This window comes from Symphalangus syndactylus, chromosome 8 (assembly GCF_028878055.3).
Source record: "Symphalangus syndactylus isolate Jambi chromosome 8, NHGRI_mSymSyn1-v2.1_pri, whole genome shotgun sequence".
Lineage (NCBI taxonomy): Eukaryota > Metazoa > Chordata > Mammalia > Primates > Hylobatidae > Symphalangus > Symphalangus syndactylus.
Genome location: NC_072430.2, coordinates 86,862,329 through 86,879,432, shown reverse-complemented (window position 1 = coordinate 86,879,432; position 17,104 = coordinate 86,862,329). Strand labels below are relative to the sequence as shown.

At 37.9% G+C, this 17,104-nt stretch overlaps 1 protein-coding gene across 4 annotated transcripts in view; it reads right to left on the bottom strand.

Annotated features, from left to right (window-relative positions):
- DNAJC10 (DnaJ heat shock protein family (Hsp40) member C10) overlaps positions 1 to 9,331 on the bottom strand; it is a 58,993-nt gene extending 49,662 nt beyond the window's left edge. For 2 of the 4 annotated variants that reach the window (XM_063645616.1, XM_063645618.1), the window contains exons 1-3: positions 8,073 to 8,421; positions 6,193 to 6,355; positions 4,298 to 4,348 (exon numbers count right to left, since the gene is read on the bottom strand). In XM_063645616.1, coding sequence (XP_063501686.1) covers positions 4,298 to 4,348; positions 6,193 to 6,355; positions 8,073 to 8,276 — 418 coding nt within the window. In that variant the 5' untranslated portion in view covers positions 8,277 to 8,421. Of the gene's footprint in view, positions 1 to 4,297; positions 4,349 to 6,192; positions 6,356 to 8,072; positions 8,423 to 9,271 lie in introns of those variants that run through there. The other 2 variants (XM_055289934.2, XM_055289935.2) reach the window with 2 other exon arrangements.
- Between the last annotated feature and the right edge of the window lie 7,773 nt (positions 9,332 to 17,104).

Sequence of the window (17,104 nt, the reverse complement as noted above, 5' to 3'; positions counted from 1 at the left end):
AGAAGGTTTCCAATTTACTTTGCCTGGATCCATCAGAGGAATCACTACCTATGGCAGGTAGAGAGAGCCTTATGAAATGTATTTCTTAGATAATATGACTTGAAGTCGAAATTACTCCTCGATTTATGGGCTGCAGAATGGATATGGCGTTAGCAGGCATGAAAAAAACTTTATTCTCCTTATACATCTCCATCAGATCTCTTGGGTAACTAGGCGCATTGTCAATGAGCACTAATATTTTCAAAGAAATCTTTTTTTCTGTGTAGTAGGTCTCAATGGAAAGCTTAAAATATTCATAAAATAATGTGCTGTCATCCAGGCTTTGCTGTTACACTTACAGAGCAGAGCCCATTTAGCCTAATTCTTCATGGTTTTTCATAAAATGAGCACTGGTTTCAACTTAAGGTCACCAGCTGCACTGGCCCCTAACGAGAGTCAGCCCATCCTTTGAAGCTTGGCATTGACTTCTCTCTAGCTATGAAAGTCCCAGATAGCATCTTCTTCCAATGGAAGGCTGTCTCATTTACACTGAGAATTTGTTGTTTAGTATAGCCACCTTCATCAATGATCTTAGCTAGATCTTCTGGAAAACTTGCTGCAGCTTCTATGTCAGGACTTGCTGCTTCATCTTGTATTTTGATGTTATGGAGATGGCTGCTTTCTTTAAACCTCATGAACCAACCTCTTCTAGCTTCAAACTTTTTTCTGCAGCTTCTTCATCTCTCTCAGCCTCCATAAAATTGAAAAGAATTAGGGCCTTTCTCTGGTTAGGCTTTCGCTAAGGGGATGCTGTGGATGATTTGATCTTCCCAGACCACTAAGACATTCTCTATGTTAGCAATATGGCTGTTTTGTGTTCTTATCATTAGTGTGTTCACTGGAGTAGCACGTTTACTTTCCATGAAGAACTTTTCCTTTGCATTTATAATTTAACTAGCAAAAGAGGCCTACCTTTTAGCCTGTCCTGGGTTTTGATATGCCTCCCTCACTAAGCTTAATCATTTCTAGCTTCTGATTTAAAATGAGAGACGTGCATCTCTTCCACTTCAACACTTAGAGGTCACTGTAGTTATTAATTGTCTTAGTTTCAGTAATGTTGTATCTCAGGGAGTAGGGAGGCCCAAGAAGAGGGAGAGAAAAGGGAGAAGGAAGAGGGAGCAGTAAGAATAGACACAAAAATTAAGTATGCCATCCTATGGGCACACTCCAAAACGATTACAATAGTAACATCAAAGATCACTGACTGCAGATCACCGTAACAGACAGAATAATAATGAAAAAGTTTGGACACCAAAATGTGACAAAGAGACATGAAGTGAACACATGCTACTGGAAACATGTTCAGCTGATAGACTCGCTTGACGTAGGGTTGCTAAAAACCTTCAATTTGTTAAGAAAAAAAAGGCATTATCTATGGAGTGCAATAAAGCAAAGTGTAATAAAATGAGGTACGCCTGTACTTTGTCTTCATAGAGCACTTCTCATATTTGCCAAGTTCCCACTGATTGCTGAGTAATAAGAATAAAGTTAAAATATTTTTAATACTGTATCATCACAGCTCAATGGGATGCTGTGCGTAACAGTGACCCAGAATAGATTACATTTCAAAATGCAACTTTCCACTTCTAAACTATACAACTACAGCTACTGTCTGTTAATATACATACAACTCTAGTTAACAGCTTCTGTTAGCAAAGTCAAATGTAATTACTTTGCCTGTAATGTACAGATTAACTGTTTTCCCAAAGGTCTATCTTATACTTGAAATGTAGGTGAACACTGAGTCCTGTACCTGTTTCTAATTAGCCTGAATTAGCTGCACGTATTCAGAATACCATGTATGTTTTAATGTCTTACTGTAATTTCTGAAATTTTTATTTTAAAATAACAAATTTTAACACGGAATTATATGGAAATCCTTTAACCAAAAGCAAATTATTCTCGCCTTTTTATCTTGAATGAGAAAGCACATTTTTACCATGTTAAATTTTTTAACTGAGTAAAATTTGTAATTTGCATCAGGTCATTTTACAGATAAAATATAAAATGTACTATTTATTGGCTAGATATCACATGTTGTTCAAATCTATAATTTTAGCAAGTATGTATTAATGTTTTGAATTGTTAAAAAAAAAACCCTCAGTCTTTTCAAATAAAGTGATTTTCCAAGGTAATGTCTTATTTAGGGCTTATAGTAAATTTAATTCCCACAATCCTTACTATATTATGTAGGTCTCTTATTTTATTCTTTCAGAGTTTAAAGTAGCTGTCAGAATTGACTAAACCTACTTAACCTATGCTGCATATAATAGAAGAGCTTAGAAGGCATTTGCTTGTTGACTTTCTAGAGAGCCAGAAATGATAACATCTGCTAAGCAGAAAAGTGCCTGGGAAAGCTTCACTAGAGGGTCCTTCTCTATCACAACAATGCTCCTGCTCATTCCTCTCATCAAGCAAGGTTAATTATTTATGAATTATCTCTGAAGTTTTGTGGCTGCAATTTATCTTGAACTACAATTTGGGGTTCTATATGAACTATTAACAGTTCTTAAGCTTTTCTGCATAGTGACACATCTGAAAAAGTGTGAACCCATATACAATATAACTATCAGTGAAGTCTCATTCTAGGTAGACTCATGGATTAGTAAGCTTGCAAGTTTTGTTCAGTTCCTCTATCTATAATTCCGATGTTTTCTGAACCATTGGCACACAAAACACTTACTGATGTATTAGGAGATGAGACACAATAAAAACCACACAGGAACAGCTGTGCATATAGGTTTATATAACTCACACAAGAGAGTTATGATTCCACCAGCTTGTGACACGAGCATTAATTCTATTAACAATCCAAATGGATCAAATTGTCCTATTTTATTTGCAGAATATAGGGAAGATATATTTTCTATTCACTTAGAACATGTTCAAGTGTTCACCTAGAAGGCTTTTAACAAAGTAACACATTGAACAGTTATTTTGTTTGTGGAGCTCACCAGCATGATGTAGAAAATAAGATTAAAATGCCACCCTTGGCCAGATGTGGTGGCTCATGCCTGTAATCCTGGCACTTTGGGAGGCTAAGGTGGGTGGATTGCCTGAGGTCAGGAGTTCGAGATCAGCCTGGCCAACACGGTGAAACCGTCTCTACTAAAAATACAAATACAAAAATTAGCTGGGTGCGGTAGCGAGCACCTGTAATCCCAGCTACTCGGGAGGTTGAGGCAGGAGAATCACTTGAACCCAGGGGGCAGAGGTTGTAGTGAGCCAAGATTGTGCCACTGCACTCTGGTGTGGGCGACAAAGCAAGACTCCGTCTCAAAAAAAAAAAAAAAAAAAAAAAAGCCACCCTTGCTTAGAAGGAACAAACTGTCTAAAATCAAGTACCTGTAATAAATTTTTAACGATAATAATATATGAAAAACATTATATAGATTTATATGTATTTTTTGCGATTGGTATGCTATTTTAGTTTTCTTTTTTTTTGTGGTGCCATCATGGCTCACTGCAACATCAGCCTCCCAGATTCACGTGATTCTTGTGCCTCAGCCTCCCAAGTAGCTGGGATTACAGGTGCATGCCACCACGCCCAGCTAATTTTTGTATTTCTAGTAGAGATGGGTTTTCCCCATGTTGGCCAGGCTGGTTTTTAACTCCTGATCTCAAGTGATCCACCCACCTTGGCCTCCCAAAGTGCTGGGATTATACAGGTGTGAGCCACCGCGCCCAGCCGTATTTTAGTTTTCTAAATTAAATACAATTGTGGTAGAGCAATATAAAATTTAAATTTGAAGTTTTATTGCTTTGAAGTAGAAAAAATAAACCTATTATTACTGTACAAAGGATGAAGGTATAAGAATCTATTCTGGTATACAATTTTCTAAAATGCAATGGAAAATGCAGAACTGTATTTTTATGGCCATTTTCACACAAAGTTGCCAATCAAATTAAATCTACTTCCAAAATAACTATACCTTTAGCCAAAACTCTAAAATCAAAAAGCTCTGAGAAGTTTTGCTGTAAGTTTGTAGCAAGCTCACTTGGCATCCAAACATGATCTGAACTGATTTTTAAATTTCTTTTATTTAGTACACTTACACATTTTGCTACAGAAATATTAATGTTTTTATTATTGTACACTTCACCACATTCTGCTAGAAATATTTAAGATACAGTATATTACATTATTACTGTTTGAAAATCCAAAAGATTTCTAAATTTCAAACATATATATCCCCAAGAGTTTTAGATGAGATCGAACTTGTATTAGTTTTATAAAACCTTAAGCCCACAAACTTACCAAATTCTCTTCTTTCCAATGTTATGATTTCAGGATCATCATCATAAATACCTAATTTTAAAAGTATATAAAAATTATAAAATCAAAACTTCACCATATAAATTGCCACATCAAAATAGATTACTCGTTTTAATCATCAAAAAAATCAAACTACTATATTAAATCTCAAACTTAGACAATATGCAACAGCCTAAGCGAAAAAAAAAGTAAACAATACTATCAATATATTTAGGGTGGTCTAAAGATACTAGAATTCTGATATGGACTCTCATAGATGTGTATGTGGTAGTTCCTAATATTCACATAATTTTACCTCCATATAAAATTTATATTATGGTTGTAAAAATAATTACAGATTCAGGAAGGTGCAAAAATATAGACTCTTGTGTACCTTTTACTCACCTTCCTCTAATGGTGACATGTTATGTAGCTATAGTACAATATCAAAAACCAGGAAATTGAGAGTGGCACACTGTTAACTAGACTACAGACCTCATTCAATTTTCAGATTATATGGTTTTTAATACATGGTATCACGTTAGAATATCTTCTGCTAAAAAGCTTAGAGTATTTGCAGAGGCAGACACAAATATTTAGTAAATATAAATTTTTTAGGCTTTGTGGGATGTATGGCTTCTGTCACAACTTCTCAACTCTGCTCTCGAAGTGTGAAAGAAGTCATATATATTATGTAAACAAATGAACGTAATTCCATTCCAATAAAACTTATTTATAAAAGCAAATGGCAAGCCAGATTTGGCCTATGAAATGCAGTATGCTAACCCTTGATATAGACTATCAAGGTGTAGAGAATATACTTGAAAATACTATTTTGAAAAAAAAAATTCTATTTACTAAAAGCAAATCCTCCAGATATAAATTTAAAATACTTTAGTCTAATACAGAAGCATATTCAGTTCTTAGCCTGCATTTGAGGTTAATTAATGACTAGGAGAAACACTGGGTCTCTGAACACACCTTCCTGCCTTGATACCCGTGTGTTTACAATCTCTCTTCCTTGGTTCCTTTGTTTCCTCCTTCCACCTTATTTTTTCCTTCATGTTTAAGAAAAAAAAACACCTTTCGTCCTTCTCATATGGAACCTTTATTGATAATGTTTCAAGGTATTGACCTTAATGTCAACCGAAGGCCAAAACACCTTAAAACATCAATAAGGGTTCCATATGAGAAGGATGGCATTTCTATTAAAGAGATCATTACTAAACTTAAAGGTTAGCCTTTCTTGGAAAATATGATGCTCTAAAATATACTGAAAGAAATATTATTCCATATTAAAAAATACTGAAAGAAATATTTAACTACCCCTAATGCAAATATATAGTCATAAATCACTTACTAACGGGGACACATTCTGAGAAATGTGTTGTTAGGGAATTTTGTTGTTGCAAAAACATCACGGAGTGTACTTACACAAACCTAGATAGTATAGCTTACTACACATCTAGGCTACAAACCTGTACAGCATGTTACTGCTGAATAGCATAGGCAACTGTAACACAATGCTAAGTATCTTTGTATTTAACACATAGAAAAGGTACAGTAAAAATATGGTATTATAATTTAATGGGACCAATGTCCTACATACAATCCATTGTTAAGTGAAATGTCATTATGCAGTCCATGAATGCATATTTTTCATTAAATAGCAATCCTTATTTTAAAAGTATTTAACAAGATTTGACCAATACTTCATATCTGTACAGATCATCTCTGTATACCAACTGACTTTCCTTTTAAATTTCACTCCCACAGCAAATTAAAAGGAGCTAATCAAAGTGACGCATCTTAAATATATAAGCTAAGTGGTGAAACAGAATTCACTTTTCTTTTACTCAGATAAAAAATATTCCATAAGTAATACCGTATCACCTTACCAAAATCATAACGATAATAGTTCCAGCTTTCATACTGGCCACCTTGATTATCCTCAAGTCCCTTTTCTCCATATTTGTCATACTTTTTCCGTAGATCTTCATCTTTGAGTACTTCATATGCTCTATTTATTTTTAAAAAATCTCCATGTGCATTTGGGTTATTCTGTTAAAAAATATTAGATATAATACAATTATTTCAGATACACAATCCAAGTTTCTTCAAAACATATACGTAGGTTTAATTAATCTAGTAACTTCTGGGAGACCATATACCAACATGAGGAGGGGTAATACAACATGACATGAGTTACCATGGCTTGAAATGAAGTGTTTTTTAAGAAACTATAATCTTCAACAACAACAAAAAAAAGAGTAAGAAAAGTAATGAAATAATTGACTCTTCAAAAGGTTGACAGACGTTATCAGACCATGTGAGTTAGGCGTCCTAAAAATGCAGCTGAAACCAATAAGCCTCTTGAAACTCTTAATTCATAAATATTTATTACTCCTATAACAATTATAAATCAACGCATTTGTAGGTTATTTTTCTATTTGAGGTAAAATCAACTTAATTAGAAAAAGATGTGCCCCAATCTATCAGATAATTACATAAAAGCCAGTATCAGAAACACCCCAAAATCGATCCCAGTACTTTGGGAGACTGAGGAGGGTGGATCATTTGAGGTCAGGAGATCGAGACCAGCCTGGCCAACATGGTGAAGCCCCATTTCTACTAAAAACACAAAAACTAGCCGGGTAGTAGTGACACACACCTGCAATCCCAGCTACTCAGGAGGGTGAAGCAGGGGAATTGCTTAAGCCTGGGAGGCAGAAGTTGCAGGAAGCCGAGATGGCGTCACTGCACTCCAGTCTGGGCAAGAGAGTGAGACCCTATCTCAAAAAAAAAAAAAAGAAAAAAAAGAAAACAATCCAAAATTAGATCAGAAATGTTTCCTCCTTGTTACTGTGTTTCATAAAATTTGTTTCTGAAGGATGCTTTCATTTAAATAATACTCGGATGTAGAAGTCTACTATCTTTTATATGGAAACTTAAAAATCATCATTTGAAATTTTAAAGAAAAATTAAAAAAATAAAAATCTTAAATAGAATGTGGATCTCAGGAAAAGATAATCAACTAAACAATATTTAAAGAAATATTGTTTCTCTTGCTCAGCTTCATGCAATGAAATAAAATAATCCTATTTTAAAACTTCTACCTAGAAAAGAGAAAATTATAACTATGTCTTCTCCTTGTTAATGACGAACGCCAAATCTCATTAAGAAATAATCAAATAAATTACAAAAACACCATAAAAATTAAAATGAATTTAGTTTTGAAAGATTTACGTTAATGGGTATATAAATATTTATGACTGGCATTATATTCAGCTGCTGTCAAGTATTAATTTATAAAACTTTCTAACTCTGGTTTGTGGACTTGTGCACAGAAGAAAATAGTCAAAGTTAAAACATGCTATTATTAGCTATTACTTCTATTTTTAGCAAGTCATACCCTCTGAGTTTTAAAAAAAATTTTTTGTTCCTGTTCTAAAATACTTGATCTTACCCTACTTTAATAAGAAAACTACTTCGACTACTTCACGGATATTATCGTTTGTTTTGGGGTTAACGTCTTTAATAGAATTGTTGGAAAATCATCTACAAATTAAGAGGGAACTGAATTTTTGGTACTGAGATTCCTTCACGGGATCCTAAATAATGTAGAACATTTTGGTGCTTTTGTTTCTAGTATACAAGTTGAATTATAATTTTGACATGTGATTATTCTTAAGCATTTAATCATTTAAAGCAATTTAAATAAATATCAAAATGTACCAAAAATATAATCAAATATTTTTAAAAACAAACGTTTACCTACCGGGTTTTTATCAGGATGTAACTTCAATGCCAATTTCTTGAAAGCTTGTCTTATTTCTCTACTGCTTGCAGTTTTCGATACTCTAAGTAAACTGTAAAAATCCTGATCTGTGCCCACTAAAATGGCCATATATACTATCAGAAAACAGAGAATGATCCTTTTCAAGTCTCTGATATAGTCATCTTTATTTAACCAGACTCCCATTCTCTTTCTTATGCAAGTTCTGATTTAAGTGAACATTAAGATTCACTGCTGGTTCCAGTTGATGTAATATGCAAATTTGAGAACTTCTGTCCACATTACTTCAAGGGTGAATCAAGCATCACAAATCTGTCCCCAAAAATATTAATCTAAGAAAGAAAAGCAGGCAGTTAAAATACATTTTGAACTAAAAACAATAGCACAATTTATTTATCAAAGAACATGGTCAGCAATACAATCTCCATTAAATGGCAAATCAGTGTGAATGCCCCACTTTCTATTTTTCACTCTTTCCACACCCATGTAGCTAGATTTGTGAAATCACTGAAGATAGCAGATAAAAGGTCATGAGTGGTAGTAAGTAGCTCGCACACACACACTGAGAAAATACCTCTGACGTGCATCAGAACACAAAGGTGGCAATAAGCTACATGTCCTTCCTCTTTCTACCCAGTTATAGCGTTGCCTTTAATACCTCTTACTTTCAGCTACTTCTTTACCTCCTAAAGCTGTCTAATTTTCATTTTCAGCAGAATTCACTTGTAGGAAATGTCCTTGGGAGGGACTAGAAGGAAACATAGGGTTCTTTACTTCTCATACAACCCTACCAGAAATGACAGTGAAGTATATTGTTATAATAGACAATCTACACAGCAGTCGATCTTTTTCCCGGAGTTTTCTCAGAAGGTGCTTATACTGAATTTAAGTAGAGGCCATTTTCTAAAAATAGCAGAAAAATAATTGTAAGTTACCAGTGTAATTTTATTGCAAAGTTCATGTCTGGTGTAAGTAGAAACAAAACACGAAAAGAGAAGGGAATCGGTTATTTAGACATACTCTGCAGGGCAAAAACAATCATTACTTCATCATATCACATTTCAACCACTATATTTTAGTTCCACAGATCTCGTAATGCTTTGAAAAATCTAACGCTCCTTGCACCTCATTTCTGTTTTTCATTTAATCCTAAATGTCTATTTCAAAATTTTTCTCTTTACCTGTGAATGGTCTTCAGCTCATTTCTAATACTTCCTTTTCATTCCACAAAAATATACCTTTGAAAAATATAATGATGTAGAGATTAACAAGTATCCAAACAAGAAAATAACCATCAGAAAAAGAGAGGGCATAGTCTCAATCAACACTTTGGGATAAGATGTTTCTCGCCCAGGGGTTGTTCTCAGCGTGGGTGTGGCCGAACTGCCCGTGGCCCGAGCTACGGGGCAGGTGGAAGCGCCAGGTAAATGGAAGGCGCAAGCTTTCGCGTTGCCATCACTGCAGAGTGGGACAGGGGAGACGGGGAAAGATGAAGACACGGGGGAACAGGGCTGTCAAGTGTTGCTGGTGTCTGAAGTCTCAGGTCGGACTCAGGGAGAAAGTGTTAGTAACTGAGAGGGAATCGCTGGGCCGAAGAAGGGTGGTGTGGATAACAGGGAGGAGGAAGGTGGGGAGCGAGAACACAATACCCAGGTCGTAAGAGCGCACAGGAAGGGAGGTTCAGGCGCTCAGCCATTCCGCCCCTCCCTGACCGGAGAGCCCAGGCCACCACCGGCTCCAGCAAAGCCCTGGCCCCGGGCCCATGCCCACCTTGCCATCGCGGGGTCGCTTCCTGTAGCTACTCCCCCATCCTCAAACCCTGGCGGCGGACCCCGCCTGGCCGAGCCCAAGTACCGCGTGCGGGAGAGAAGCACACGCACTCTCCGACGGCCCAGCCGCGGCGCACGGGATGGATAAGGTCCAGCCACACCGGCGACTACTAGCCCACGGCCGGCACCGGTAGGCTCCTCACGCGCCGGTCTCCACGGCGAGCCGGGGCGGGGCCTGGCGCGGAGCATTGTGGGAAAGGCGTGGAGGACGCTGCCTGGGAGACCCGCTGCGGGCCTAGCGGGCGCGGCGGCGGTGGCGGCGGTGGGGTGGAGAGGGCGGTGTAGGTTTAGGTTGACGTGGCGGTGTGCGCGGGATCCGGCTCCGGCTCCGGCTCCAACCCGGAGCTGAGGGAAGTGCCCTGGCCAAGCAGCCCGCCCCCCTTCACCAATGCGGCCGGCGCCTGCCGCGGGTGCGGACGGTGGATGGCGAAGCCCGCCTCTTCCTGCTTCCGTTGCCAGGGTGACGGGGAAACCCAGAGGGCGGGCTTTGGGGTTGAGTTCCCTGAGAGTCTTTTAAAGGGAAGACGGAGATTTGGAAGATTTGTCTGGGTGATGGGTGGGTGAGGCCGAAAGGCGAAATTTGGCGGAGAAAGAAGAACTTGCCTGAAACGACGCTGATTGCAGTATCAGGCTAGCGGACTGAAGAGGCAGTAGGAAACTTGAAGGAAATTAAAACATTTACAATTTTGTGTAAGTGTGTGTATCAACAAGCATTTGAGACTTCTACAATATTTTCTGGATTCTGAGTCATACAAGCTAGAAACTGGGGAGTTATCGTTGTTCTCTTACCTTGATATCCTACTGCTATGGTACAGAAACTGCATTTTGTCCCACAGCAATATAACAATTGAAGTGGTTATATTTACTACATTTTCTATATTTAAAAGAGAAAACCGAGCCTAGAGGATACCTGCTTATAACATCAACCCTAACATGAAATAAGTTATTGGTAACAGTTTCGGGCAGTAAATCAAGTGTCAGCTTCTAAAAACTTGGAAGACTATACGGGATCTATGGCTAAGCTAATACGTGGTAGGAAAGAAGAGGAAGTAGAATGAACAAAGGCAAACATATTAGAAGCAGCCTGATGTAATAGTAGTTAATATATCTCAGGAACTGGTCTAAGCACACATGTAGTAACTCATTTAGTCCTCCAAATAATCTTACAAGATAGTGGCTACTATATCTATTTCCCATTTGAGGAAACTGAGGCAAATATTTGAGAGCTGGGATTCACATCTAAGCAACCTGGCTTCAGAGACTATGATGTTAAGCATTATGACACAGTGTGTAACCATTTTGTTACACACTGTAACAAAATCTTAAATTGAAAAACAAACAGAAAACTGGAAGATAAAGCAGGGACCAGATCACAGACAGGTTTTTATGCCAAGATGAAGACATAGATTCCTATCTCTTAGATGATGAGGAAGCTTTTAAAAAAGAGACTGAGAGTGTATTTTAGATCATCCTGGCAGCTATTGGAGAGAGGATGCAAAGCATACAAAACTGGAGAAAGGAGAATGTTAGACAAATAGGGTAAATGCTTTAAGAGGTGGTGGGCCGGGTGTGGTGGCTTACGCTTGTAATCGCAGAACTCTGGGAGGCCGAGGTGGGTGGATCACTTGAGGTCAAGAGGTCGAGACCAGCCTGGCCAACATGGTGAAATCCCATCTCTACTAAAAATACAAAAATAAGCCGGGCATGGTGGCGCACCCCTGTAATCCCAGCTACTCGGGAGTCAAGAGAATTGCTTGAACCCGGGAGACAGAGGTTGCAGTGAGCCAAGATCACACCACTGCACTCCAGCCTGGGTGACAGAGCAAGACTCTGTCTTGGGGGAAAAAAAAAAAAGTAAGAGATGGTGATTGGTTGGATAAGATAAAGGAAAGATTTAAGGTTAACTTCTGACTTCACATGGCTGAATACTACCCACTGTATGAAGATCTGTTTAGGGAAAAGATAAAGGATTCTGACTTGGACATATCTAGTTCAAGGTTCCTAGATCATATCTTAGTGAATATACCCTGCATAAAACTCATGGGTAATGTCTAGATTGGAGAAAAAATAGGAGAAAAATCATCAGATCACCCAAAGAAAGTGTGCAGAATAAGCAAAGTTGTGGACCAAGGATTAAAACCTTGGAGAATTCTAACATCAAGAATGAAAGCACACACGGAAAAAGAATCTAAGCTTCATGAAGGTGGATTTTTGTTCATTTTATTTACTGTTATGGCTCCAGCTGTTCTTACTATATGGTAGTTACTACATAAATATTTTTTGAATGAACAGACATTAATTTGAGAAATAGGCTGAAGAAGAAGAACCCATACAGGATGTAAAAAAGCGATGATCAGAGATGGGCAAAAGGAACTAAACATCAAGGAAGTTAGAGTGAGTCAGATAAGACACTGACTGCAACTTGTTAATTAGGTCTGGCAATTAGGAGGTTATAGGGTCCTTAGTAAGCACAATTTTGGTGGATGGTAAGGCTGGAAGTTAGATTGTAGTAGACTAAAGATTGGCTAGGAGCTGAGGAAATGGAAACAGCAAGTACATATACTCTGTTCAAAGTTTGGGTGAAGAGAGGAAGGAAACTCATGTAACTAGAAGAGGATGTGGATTCCAAAGAGGAAATACTTTAGGCTTGGAAAGACTTGAGCAAGTTTATAAGCTGAGTAGAAGCCAAAAAAGAAAGAGGCCACAGATATGAGAGGGATGGAGTCAGGAGCACAGATGGATTGATTAATCTTACATAGTTCATTTATTTACTTATTTAGTATTTTTTGAGATGGAGTTTTGCTCTTATTGTCCAGGCTGGAGTGCAATGGCGCAATCTTGGCTTACTGCAACCTCTGCCTCCCAGGTTCAAGCGATTCTCCTGTCTTCAGCCTCCCCAGTAGTGGGGATTACAGGCACCTGCCACCACGCCTAAATAATTTTTGTATTTTTAGTAGAGATGGGGTTTCATCATATTGATCAGGCTGGTCTTGAACTCCTGACCTCAGGTGATCTGCCCACCTCTTCCTCCCAAAGTGCACATTTAATTTATTAATTAAAACAGTCTACTGTTCTCTGGGCTAGGTCATTAGGGTTACTGTGGTAAGCAAGGACATAGCTCTGCCCTCAGTAAGTAGGATAATAGAGGACACATCAATTATTCAAACAAATCTGTAATTATGAAGGAAGAATACATAGTATTGTGATGTTGTGACCTACTCTAGGGGCAAAGATTTGTCAAAGGTTTTACCAGAAATAAAAATAAAAACGAAATTTAACATATATGGGCAAAAAATTAGGGAATATTATAGTCAGATTGAACAGCAAGTGCATAGTTCTTGTACTTCAAAAGAGCATGGGTGTTAAAGGAACAAAAAGATCACCAGAATGTAGCAAGCCAAAAGGAGAGAGTCAACAAAATGGGAATGTAAAAGTAGACAGGGACAAGATGTAGTTTACTTTAAGGAATTTGGGCCTTTTCCTACGAGCAATGGGAAGCCACAGAAGTGTTTAAACAACGGAATGTCATTACAGTATTGAATTATTTAATTTTAAAAAAGTGCGCCAGGCGTGGTGGCTCATACCTGTAATCCCAGCACTTTGGGAGGCTGAGGGGGGTGGATCACAAGGTCAGGAGATTGAGACCATCCTGGCTAACACAGTGAAACCCTGTCTCTACTAAAAATACAAAAAATTAGCCGGGCATGGTGGTGGGCGCCTGTAGTCCCAGTTACTCAGGAGGCTGAGGCAGGAGAATGGCATGAACCTGGGAGGCGGAGCTTGCAGTGAGCCGAGATCAGGCCACTGCACTCCAGCTTGGGCAACAGAGCAAGATTCCGTCTCAAAAAAAAAAAAAAAAAAAAAGAAAAGAAAAAAATGGAAAAGAATTTCAAAGTTACAAGAATGTTAAATGTATAGAACAAGTAATTTTGTTTCCTCAACCACTTGTAAGTTGTTGACTTCTTGTCCCGTTATCTCCCAAAACTGGTTTATATTTTTTACAAACAAGGACATTCTCCTTCATAACCAAAACACAATCGTCAAAATCCAGAAATTAACATTAATGTCTTATTACCATCTAATCCTCAGACCCCATTTAGGTCTTGCCAATTGTCCCAATAACATCTTTGCAGTACAAAGATCTACCTGGCAACTACTTGTTTCAATTTAGTGTCCTGATATTTCAGGGTCCCTCAGTTGGAAACAGTTCTTCAGTTTTTCCTTGACTTTTAAGACTTTGACACTTGTGAAGAATATAGGCCAATTATTTTGTAGATGTCTCTCTGTGTCAGTTTGTCTGATGTTTCCTTACGATTAGATTTAGGTTACGTATTTGGGAAGAATCTAACAGAACTGACCCTATGTTCTATCTATTGCAGGCCTCAAATTTTGATTCGTCTCATTGTTGGTAGTTTTAACTTAGATGGCTTCATTGTAGAGATGTCTGAGGGGCTTTTCTACTGCAATGTTACATTTTTCCTTTTGTAATTAATAAGTGCTTTATTGGAGGTGCTTTGAGACTCTATGAACATATTCTATTCCTCATCAAACTTCCAATTTATTCATTAATGTATATTATTATGGATTCATGGATTTTTATTCAATGGGTTAAAATCCATTATTACCATTTATTTAGATGTTTAGGTAGTTCTAGATTGGACCAGTGGGAATTCTTTCAAGCTGGCTTATGTGTCGTCTTGACAATCTCATCATTCTTTGGGTATGCTTATTTTAGTGCACAATAAGATGTTCGAGGCTCATCCAGGACTTTTCCTGGCTCAGCCATTATACTAGCCATTTCTCTAAGAAGCCTTGGTTCTTCGGGAGAATGGTATTTACATGGCAAGATCTAGGTCCTAGGCATGCATCATAATCTGGGGCTGCTGTTGCTTCCAGGTCTTCTCGGTGGACAAAGGTAGAGAATATATGTATATGTATATACATATACACACATACTCACACATATACACTTCCATATTTACATATGTATAAAACTGTGAGTTTACACCAATATTTCTGATTGCAATGTAATATCACAGGTGTCAGATTTATTTTAGTTTTTCCTTTCCATAAATGTAGCTCTTCTGTCTGACAATAAAAAAAACTGGTTCTCATTGTCACTGAATGAGTATGTATACATAACCAATCTTCTATTGCTGATGCTCCCCATCCTCCCCTGTGTGATTGCCCCACTACCTTATGCTGGATTGCTCACCTGAGCAGATGCTCTGTTTACTCCACTCAGGTTCCAACCTATTCCAGGCTGTTCTCTGGCAGGGACACACATCTCATTCTCAAAGGGTTCCAATACACAGTGACTCACCCTCTCCGCCTTATATGAACACTCTCCTCACACTGGTTGGGTTCTGACACTGCTCAGCCTCTCTTCTCATGGCTTTGGTCTTAATTATTCAAGATGGGGAAGGGCATGATTATTTTGTAAAAATTGTTTTAGCTAAAGTTTGAAGAATATGTTGGAGGAGAGCAACAAAAGATAGAGGAAAACTGGCTAGGATACTACTGAAATAGCCCAGGTGAGAGATGACAATGGCTTGGACTAGGATAGAGTTAGCATAGATGTGGAGAAATAAACAGATTCGAGAAAAATGTGGAACTCATGTTCATTGCAGCAATATTCACAAGAGCCAAGGTATGAAGACAACTTAAGTATCCATTAACAGATGAATAGGTAAAGAAAATGTGGTATATATACCATGGAATATTTACAGCCATAAAAAAGAAGGAAACCCTGCCATTTGTGACAACATAGATAAATGTGGAAGACATTACATACACTAAGTGAAATAATCCAAATACACAAAGGCAAACATTGTATAATCTTACTTATCTGTAGAATCTAAAGAGTAAAACTCATAGAAGCAGAGAGGAGAACAGTGCTTGCCAGGGGATGTGGTCGAGGGGAAAAGGAGAGATGGTGGTCAAAAAGAACAAACTTTAAGTTGTAAGATGAATATGTTCTGGGGATCTAATGTACAGCCTAGTGACTATAGTTAATAATATATTGTCTCCTATAATTTGGTAAGAGAGCAGATTTTAAGTGTCCTCACCACACACACACACACACGCACACGTAACTGAGTGGTGACAGATGTGTTAATTCAACTGTGGTAATCAGTATAGAATATATATCCAATCATGTTGTATATGTTGAATATACACAGTTTTTGTCAATTAAATATTTTAAAATTAAAAAAATTCAGAAGGTACTATGGGCCAGGCGCGGTGGCTTATGCCTGTAATCCCAGCACTTTGGGAGGCCAAGGTGGGCGGATCATAAGGTGAAGAGATCGAGACCATCCTGGCCAACATGGTGAAACCCTATTTCTACTAAAAATACAAAACTTAACTGGGCGTGGTGGCGTGTGCCTGTAATCCCAGCTACTCGGGAGTCTGAGGCAGGAGAATCGCTTGAACCAGGGAGTCAGAGGTTGTGGTGAGCCAAGATCACGCCACTGTACTCCAGCCTGGCAACAGAGCAAGACTCTGTCTCAAAAACAAAAACAAACAAACAAAAAAAAGAGAAGGCAATATGTAGGATTTGGTGATAAATTGGTCATGATGGGGAAGAGAAAGATGTTTGAAGACACATCTCTACTTCAGATAATTGACGTCAAGGATGTCCACTTGCTTGGGAAACCAAGGCCTTGCCAGTCTCAGTGTAATAAATCAAAGCCCAATACAACAGCACCATGATATATGTATGAGATATGTTATTACAAAGAAAGCATTTCATTTCATTTTTTTAGTTTCATTTGGAGAAATGCTACTCATCTTTCAAGATCTAGTTCATGCTTCTTCTGAAAAATCATTTTGTCAGCTCCAGCTAAGCATATTTGATCACTCCATCCTTTACTATTGCATTTATCACAATATATTATTACGTTTCATTGGTTGGTCTACTATACTGAATTCGTTTAGATCAGGAATCTGGTTTTGTTTATCTTTCCTTCAATGCCTAGCTAGAACAGTGCTTGGCATGTATTCAATGCATGCATTAGGATGAAATGAAGAATAAATGTTTATTATGTACAAAGAAGTAAGAGTGGACCTTTGTTCCTAAAGTTATTATGTCTCGCCTGGTGGGAGTAGGTGAAGAACAAACAATTGATATGTAAAAATATTTGTCAAATGAGTTATATGAACAATATGGTCCCAAAAGACTTA